The sequence below is a fragment of the Paraphaeosphaeria sporulosa genome (assembly GCF_001642045.1).
Source record: "Paraphaeosphaeria sporulosa strain AP3s5-JAC2a unplaced genomic scaffold CC84scaffold_6, whole genome shotgun sequence".
Classification (NCBI taxonomy): Eukaryota; Fungi; Ascomycota; class Dothideomycetes; order Pleosporales; family Didymosphaeriaceae; genus Paraphaeosphaeria; species Paraphaeosphaeria sporulosa.
Window position 1 is genome coordinate 1,586,774 of NW_017253365.1, and position 7,593 is coordinate 1,594,366.

At 52.8% G+C, this 7,593-nt stretch overlaps 4 protein-coding genes across 4 annotated transcripts in view; 2 read left to right on the forward strand and 2 right to left on the reverse strand.

Annotated features, from left to right (window-relative positions):
• Positions 1-1,854, reverse strand: CC84DRAFT_1092887 (uncharacterized protein; the record flags this gene model as incomplete). Its single annotated transcript, XM_018174489.1, has 3 exons — positions 1-1,510; positions 1,560-1,701; positions 1,767-1,854. Coding segments are annotated over 3 exons (1,740 nt in total), but the record flags the coding sequence as incomplete, so codon positions are not given.
• A 207-nt stretch (positions 1,855-2,061) lies between these two features.
• Positions 2,062-2,963, forward strand: CC84DRAFT_1093548 (uncharacterized protein; the record flags this gene model as incomplete). The annotated part of the gene is made up of 2 exons (XM_018174523.1): positions 2,062-2,492; positions 2,549-2,963. The coding sequence occupies 2 exons, from the start codon at positions 2,062-2,064 to the stop codon at positions 2,961-2,963; spliced, it is 846 nt and encodes a 281-aa protein (XP_018035253.1).
• Positions 2,964-4,285: 1,322 nt separating this feature from the next.
• On the reverse strand, positions 4,286-5,493 carry CC84DRAFT_808701 (uncharacterized protein). The gene is made up of 5 exons (XM_018187500.1): positions 5,445-5,493; positions 5,335-5,393; positions 5,044-5,289; positions 4,605-4,987; positions 4,286-4,562 (listed from the first exon to the last, which is right to left on the reverse strand). The coding sequence occupies exons 2-5, from the start codon at positions 5,351-5,353 to the stop codon at positions 4,428-4,430; spliced, it is 783 nt and encodes a 260-aa protein (XP_018035254.1). The 5' UTR covers positions 5,354-5,393; positions 5,445-5,493; the 3' UTR covers positions 4,286-4,427.
• A 201-nt stretch (positions 5,494-5,694) lies between these two features.
• Positions 5,695-7,593, forward strand: part of CC84DRAFT_1165253 (uncharacterized protein) — a 4,209-nt gene continuing 2,310 nt past the window's right edge. The window contains exons 1-3 of the mRNA XM_018178675.1: positions 5,695-5,814; positions 5,879-6,029; positions 6,078-7,593. Of these exons, the coding sequence (XP_018035255.1) occupies positions 5,721-5,814; positions 5,879-6,029; positions 6,078-7,593 (1,761 nt within the window). The 5' untranslated portion in view covers positions 5,695-5,720. The remainder of the gene's footprint in view (positions 5,815-5,878; positions 6,030-6,077) is intronic.

The following is a 7,593-nucleotide window of genomic DNA, read 5'->3' on the forward strand; positions in this document are numbered from 1 at the left end:
TAGCTTCTCCGCCTCCTCCCATCGGCCTTGGTTCCAAAATGTCGACGCCAGGTTGGCCATGCTGGTCAGCGTGGAAGGATGGTCTGCTCCGAGTTTCGTCTTGCGCGTCTCCATCACTTGCACCTCCAGCTCTTCGGCTGCGTTCCATCGGCCTCCAAGTTTGTATGCTGATCCGACCATTGCTATACTCCATAGCGTGTCCTCGTGCTCTTGACCCAACACCTTCTTCCGCGCTTTCATTGACTTCACAGCTAGTGTTACAGCGTCAGTAATGTTGCCTGTCATCTCTGCATACCATGCTGCACGATAGAGCAGTGTAGCCCATTCTGCTAGCGATGACTTGTCTTCTGGCTGCTGCCCTGCAGCCGACCTAGCGTGCGCGAAAAGTGCTTGACATACTGTCCAGTTCTCGTACTGTCCTGTGGGGAACTCAGCGCAAAGGTTACTGATAAACTGCTGCCTCCATTGCTCAAGCTTGCCGTTTGCAGCAAGCCACATGCGCGTCGCTAACTGCACAAGTGCGTGCATCTCAAAGGTCGTACCGTTGGTGTCAACTGAGATGAAGCAAAAGTTTCGCAGGGTCACTACGTCGTGTTCGAATGCGTCGTTGCCCGCGCTAGATTGCGATGCATCATCTTCTTCATCGCTGTCTCGGTCATCGTCCGCTCTCTGACTTCTCTGGGCGTCTCTATGCTCCCTTCGGCTCCGGATCAAGGCTTCGGGGATCCCTTGCCGGTCGAAGAAGCTCATCAGCGAGAGCAGGTCTGCTGCTGACGGCTGTGTCTCCTGTATATGCTCGAACGAGATCTGCCAGGTAACAACGATCGAGTTCTTCGCCTCCCAGTCTCGCTGGAGCTGGCTGCCGTCGTGGCTAAGAAGGCTTGACCGCTTGCGCTCGCTCTTCTTGAATTCCTCGAGGTACTTCGCCACTAAGCATCGGGGTGCTCTCTGCGAAATGTACGCTGCCGATTGCACAATGGCCAGCGGCATGTACTCGAGCGCCGCTGCAAGCTCAACCACATCGCTGTCAACTCCCTGCACTCCCAACTTCTTCTTAAACAGCGCCTGCGCCTGCACCTCGTCCATCGGCTCCACGGAAACGATATCGCGGTACTCCACTAGTGTCAGCGCCGCTTCCTTGTTCCGTGTTGTGATGAGAATCGACCCATGCTTGCAACGGGGGAGGTACGTGCGCAGCGGTTTGGAAGCGGTCTTTGAGTCGTCAGTAGGCTGTCCTTGATCGTGAGCCTGGCTATCGACGAGAAAGCGAGCGTCATCCACGTTGTCCAGCACGAGCAGCCACCGCTCCTGGCTACCACGCAGCCAGTCGTGCACCAGCTTAAAGATGTTGGCTTTGGGATCCAGTCGCCCAGAGATCTTAACCCAGTCGGCAATTTCGCGGTAGCTCTGCTCGAACCGGGCGGCGTTGCTGGCGTGCACCCAGAACACCCACGTCTCAGGCGATCGCTCGCGCGTGCGGTAGGCATGCTCAATGGCTAGCTGCGACTTGCTTCTCTTGCTGTTAGCATGTTGCCCTGGTCAAGCGATGCGCTACCTACCCTACGCCGCCAAGGCCAACAAGCGCAGCCCGCGAGCCTAGCGCAGCGCATCTTTGGCGGACCTGGTCGAGTGTCGTCCCTCGCTCGACAAAGTCGGCGTCGCGGGCGAAAGGTATGAGGATGGATGGAGGTGGTGGAGTCTCTAATCGCTCTGAGGCGGGGTGTCGTTAGTGCTTGCTCAGACTAAGGGATTCTCCCGCGTCTCACCAGGCGGAGGTTGGAAAGTAACTGGTCCATTAATAATCCCAGCCTGTAGCCCGGTGTTCGCATCACCAAACGAAATCACGTTGGCCATAATGTTAGGGCAGCAGTAAAGACCGTAGCGCCTACAGCGAAGCCTTGCGGTTCAGCTGGAACTTAGCCTAGCAGACAGAACGTGCTGCAGCTCAGCCCCAAGCTGACAAACAATCTTTCTGGCCAAGATAAGCCCCGCATGACATGCTTCGCTGCATCCATATACGCTCTTCTTCCTCAACCTCTTTCGTATCGTAATTATATGCAAATGGCTGATCCTCTCAGCATTACTGCCGGAGCTGTGGGCATCACTGTGCCAGCCTTACATGGCATACGCTTGCTTATGGAAGACCTACAGCAGCTCAAAGACGCGCCGAAGACCATCAAACGCCTAGTGGAGGATGTTCGCTCTGTCGACACAGCGCTCAGCCTTCTTCAAGGTGTGGAGGATAGGGAGTGGACTTTACTCGGCGCAATTATAGCTAAAGAGTCGGAGAAAACGATCAGTAGCTGCAAGCAAGCATGCGATCTCTTCAGAACCAACCTTCAGCGGTGGACTAAGAACTCAGAAGATGGGAAGTTAGGATGGAAGGATCGGACGAACGTGGGATTCTTCAAGCAAGGGCCAATCAAGGCTATGTCTGAACAGCTTCAAAACTGCAAGCTCACTATAAATTCTGTCGTAAGCATAGCGACTTTGTGAGTAGCCACTTCTCAACACTCAGTATAATGCTGTAGCTAATCCTGCCTTACAGGTACAGCTCTGTCCGCCATAACCACATAACCGAAGACATCAAGAAGACGATATCTACCAAACAAGAGGAAGTCAAAGAAGCGATCACTGCCACACACAAGCAGATGATAGTGCTGGAGAACAAGCTGGAGGAGCTGAACCTCAGCAGCGATGACGAAGATATGGCCGGGCCGGAGGCAGGCAAAGCAGAGACAGTGCGGCAGCTCGAGGAAGAACGCAAAGCGCTAGAAGCATCACGCACTCTATTGGATGAGTTATTATCGAGGGCGCGGGAAGAAGCTGTCGCCAAAGCTGCTGCAAAGAGCCAGGATAGTTCGACCACAGTGAGCACTGTGACGTTTGGCAATCAGAACTCGGGACAACAAGCTGGGGTCATCAATGGTGGAGTGCATGGAGCCGTTTTTAGAGGAAGATAAACAGGTCACTTACTACGGGTTTGTCTAAACCTCTGCACGCAATGTCTACAGCGTAAGGGCCGACGACATTATTCCCCAGTACGCATATCACAACAGCCATAGGGCTATTAATAATTACAGAATACGATACGCCGTAATCAGGGTGGAAATGCAGTGTCATCTCGCACTAGCCAAATTTGGAGATCACTTTTGCTGGAGGTACCAACCGGCATGGCCGCCCTGGATAAATCAAGCGCCCATCACAGCCTTGCGGCTAATGACAGCTCTCCAGCGTCTCTATCAGACTCACAGGCCTGTATTAAGGTAGTTTCTTAGTTGCGATAGTAGTGTTAGCGTAGCAATGACCTATGCGGGACGAGGTTCGCTTTCATTGTGAAGACGAGCTCTTCGCGGATCGGGCGGGTAGTCGCCTAAACAAATGTATTTTTTGTATTAGCACAGTTGCGGGGGTCTAGTAGTTATCTAAGCATGTTACAGAGGGGCAGTATCGCAAAAAATCATAGGGCGCGCACGCTTGCTGGTGTTGCGAAGTCAAAGTACCGATGGTTTTGTCCGTTACGGTGGTTGTTCCGTTATGAGTGGATGCACGTTATACAGTTTAAGGCGTGGAATAATCGCATCCAAACTTCAATCTAGAGTGTCTTGCTTGGTATGAGGGCATGATTACATGAATCAAGTAGCCTTACAAATAGTCAATCTGGTAGCACTCTTACTGACCTTTTCAGGTTGAGGAAACACCTAGAAACCCTCAGGTTCTACCGCGCTAGGTCGGAGCAGCGTTACCAGATAGAATTTTCGCATTTCTACATATTCAAAACCGTTCTACAGCACACTATATGTAACGTCTCAGCACGAGTCTAAAGAGCGCAGGGCGCTTAGCATTCCCCATGTGACGGTCATAAGCGTGTCGTCCATCGGCTCTACCAGAGCCACAGAGCCAGCGTTGCTACCGTCATTGGAATGGAGATAGCCCAATAGACCCAAAACTGGCCAGACACGATAAGGGTGACGCCATCCACACCTTCGCGGGATTGGAGAGCGAAGAAGTTTGTTCCAAATAGAGTCTGCCAAGTAAAGTTGGTGTTAGGATACTTTAATGCAGTACCATAACTAGTCGACAACTTACGGAAACGAAGGTGGCTAGCAAGAACGTCATCGTGACTACAGCAATAGCCTTCATCGCTGAAGCCTCTCTTTTTGCTTCTTCGCCTATACGCACTTGTATCTTGCTATCTCTCTAGGCCGCCCCGTGGAAGGCCTATCATTGTTAGTCGATAAGTGCATATAGACGTAATATTTTTACTTTACCAGGGCGATTTCGTTCTATATTCGAGCGTTGTTTGAGGTTGATCGCTGCAACAAATTTTCAAGGATCTGAAGCTGAAAGGTCATACGGCTGCTAACTCCGTCCCATCGATTGTGCTTTCCCTGGCTGAGAGCAAGATCAGCGTTTACGCGGAACTCTCAATAGTGCTGACCCATATTCTTGAGAGAGCGTATGGCTACGCTTAAAGTCTCGTTGACGTGCACGCCATGTCTCGCAATCTCGTGCAAACGAGAGTAATCGGTCTCGATGGGTTTTTCCTTCCGCCGTTCAGTCTACGCACGGTCAGTAAAGAAGTATCGTAGGGCTCTACTTACCGCTTCCCACTGGCTGATGTGGTTTCTGATTGACCATACCGAATCATCGTACAGCCGCAGCAGCTCCTCTAAGACGAGTAAGAACGTAGAATATGGATTGGAGATGTCAACAGTATGCGAGTCCATCGTTGACTGAATCTTAGACTGCGACTTCGTGGGCAGGTCGAAGCAGATCAACGTCAGCAATCCCGATGGCTTCCAGGAGGCGAAGAACCCCATCTCGTACCACTCCCATCCATGCTGCACGCTCTGTGGTCCATGGACTGCCTGATTGTCGCTACGATTGTTAAGTCCTGGCTGATGATGTGGTATATGCGGTGTGAATGTCCTCTTTGGCATGAGATTCTCGTACGCCTGTTTAATTGTGAAGCGTGACCAGTGAGCTGTAGCCTGTAAGCCCTGTTTGGACGATTCGTAGAAGTGTGTGTTGTTCGCTTACTGTACGTCTCTACTTTCTGCGCTCGATCGAGTTGAACATTGTGTCCCGCGAAGCCGTTCGAATGCTGGTACAGTCTTTCGAAGAGAAAGGGCGGAATACTCAGCTCTTTCTCGAGGCTCTTTCGAAGTTGCGGTGCAGTGTCAGTAAAGGATGTGGTAGATGCAAAACTGTACCGTCTTAGTCCACGATAGAGGTTACAGTTACTACCGATACACACAGGATCTGAACTTCGGCGCGTTCTGCCTGCTACGAGTGATGAGTTCTGCCTGGGTCAGAGTTGAACATCCTAACCTTTGCTACTTCTTCCCATGTGATGGCTTGACTTTGGCACGCTGAGGGTGCGGCAATAGCTATCGGTAGTGACTCAGCGAACTCGTTCGGACGAGGACTACGCAACTCACCTAGCCGCAAGACTGTATCTCTGCTCATCGTTGCGCAACGTGCAGCGTTATGGCTTCTCTTCGTGAGACCGCCTATCTCAGCATCTCAGCGAGCACACGCGAAGCTGCGACAGGAGAACCAATTGGACAATCATCCTCATGCTAAGCGCTGGCTTCACCGGTATGCCTCAGCCTTGTGCCTCAGCCTTGTGCCGCAGCTGCACAATAGCGCACGAGTGCCAAGCTGCTGACACTTTATTGCAGAGACCATCATCCATTCCGACTACGCACTCTAGTATGGCTTCTACATTTTCTTTTGGCGACGCGAACGCTGGCTTCCAAGCAGGCATCATCAACGGCCCAGTGAACAACGCGTTCCACCTTCTCCCTGGTACGTTGTGGGATCGCTCTAGCTGGCCAAGGCCCGAACAAGCGCTAACAGGCCCCACCTCAAGAGCGGCCAGAGACTCCACCACCCCCATCCATAGTGATACCTTTCGCTCGTGATGCCGACTTTGTTGAGCGAGGTACGACGCTCGACCAGCTCCAGCGAATATGCGCAGTGAAAGACGCGCGGGCTGCGCTCGTCGGCCTAGGCGGCGTAGGGTAAGCAGACGCCTGCTCAACCAGCACCGCGCGCTAACAGCAGAGAAGCAAGTCGCAGCTCGCCATCGAGCATGCCTACCGCACCCACGAGAGGTCGCCTGAGATGTGGGTGTTCTGGGTGCACGCCAGCAACGCGGCCCGGTTCGAGCAGAGCTTCCGCGACATAGCCGACTGGGTCAAGATCGCTGGGCGGCAAGATCCGCAGGCGAACATCTTTAAGCTAGTGCACAATTGGCTGTATAACTGCAAGCAGAGGTGGCTGCTCGTGCTGGACAACGTCGACGACGCTCGCTTTCTTCTCAGCGGTCAGGCAAATCGCGACGGCCAACACCAGACCACCAACGCGCAGGTCGTTCGAAAACCGCTGCGCGAGTACCTCCCCCACTGCAACCGCGGCTCTATCCTCATAACAACAAGGGACAAGGGAGCAGCGCTGCAGCTAGTTGAGCAGCGCGACGTAATCGTTGTAGAGCCCATGAACGAGGCGCAAGCCGTAGCACTGCTGCAGAAGAAGCTGGATGCGCAAGGAGATAGCGGCGATGTCGCTGAACTTGCCGCTGTGCTTGAGTACATGCCGCTCGCTATTGTGCAAGCTGCTGCATATATCTGGCGAAGGGCACCTCGATGCTCCGTGGCAGAGTACCTCGAAGAATTCAGGCGCAGCGATGGCGGAAAAAGAAGCCTGCTGAATCACGAAGCTGGACATCTCCGACGAGACCGAGACGCTAAGAACTCAATTATCGTTACATGGCAAATATCTTTCGAGCACTTGCGACACCAAAAAGCGTCGGCGGCTGAACTGCTGTCACTTATGAGCTTTTTCGACCGACAGGGAATTCCAGAAACACTTCTCCACGGTGGCCGGGGAATGGAGGGGCCAAACACAGCGTCTAACGCGACGAAAAGGTCAACGAGGAAGCGTGTCAAGGCATTTTTCAGTCGTACAAAGAGTCAGCATGAGGTCCAACAAGAGCACAGAAATAATGCTGATGATAGAGAGAGGTTTGAGAACGACATAGGCGCGCTGCGCGATCTCTGCTTAATCTCTATCAGCGCTGATGGAGTCACCTTTGAAATGCACAGTCTTGTGCAGCTTGCAACACAGACATGGCTTATAGCAAATGGCACGCTTGAACAATGGAAGCAGCATTTCATCAGCGTCCTTTGTGCAGAGTTTCCAACAGGACAGTACGAGAACTGGGCAGCATGCCAAACACTATTCGCGCACGCTAAGGCAGCTCTAGAACAGCGGCCGCATGACGATGCGTTTTTGGGAGATTGGGCAACCATACTCTACCGTGCGGCGTGGTATGCGGAGAGCACAGGGAGCATTGCTGATGCTGTGTCGCTAGCTACGGAATCATTAAAAGCGCGAGAGAAGATGCTAGGTCATAAGCACGAGGACACGATACAGAGCATCGCAATGGTGGCAGATGCCTACTCACTTGGTGGACGATGGAATGAGGCTGAAAAGATGAGAAAACAAGTGATGGAGACTCGCAAGAAGAAGCTGGGAGCGGACCATCCCGACACGCTGACCAGCATGGCCAATCTAGCCTCGACT

Bases quoted from the DNA above. Each gene is read 5' to 3' on its own strand.
- CC84DRAFT_808701 (XM_018187500.1), bottom strand. The intron at 4,988-5,043 runs GTAAGCGAACAA...TACAGGCTACAG, and splicing joins GCAGAAAGTAGAGACGTACA to CTCACTGGTCACGCTTCACA. The intron at 4,563-4,604 runs GTAAGTAGAGCC...GACCGTGCGTAG, and splicing joins ACATCAGCCAGTGGGAAGCG to ACTGAACGGCGGAAGGAAAA.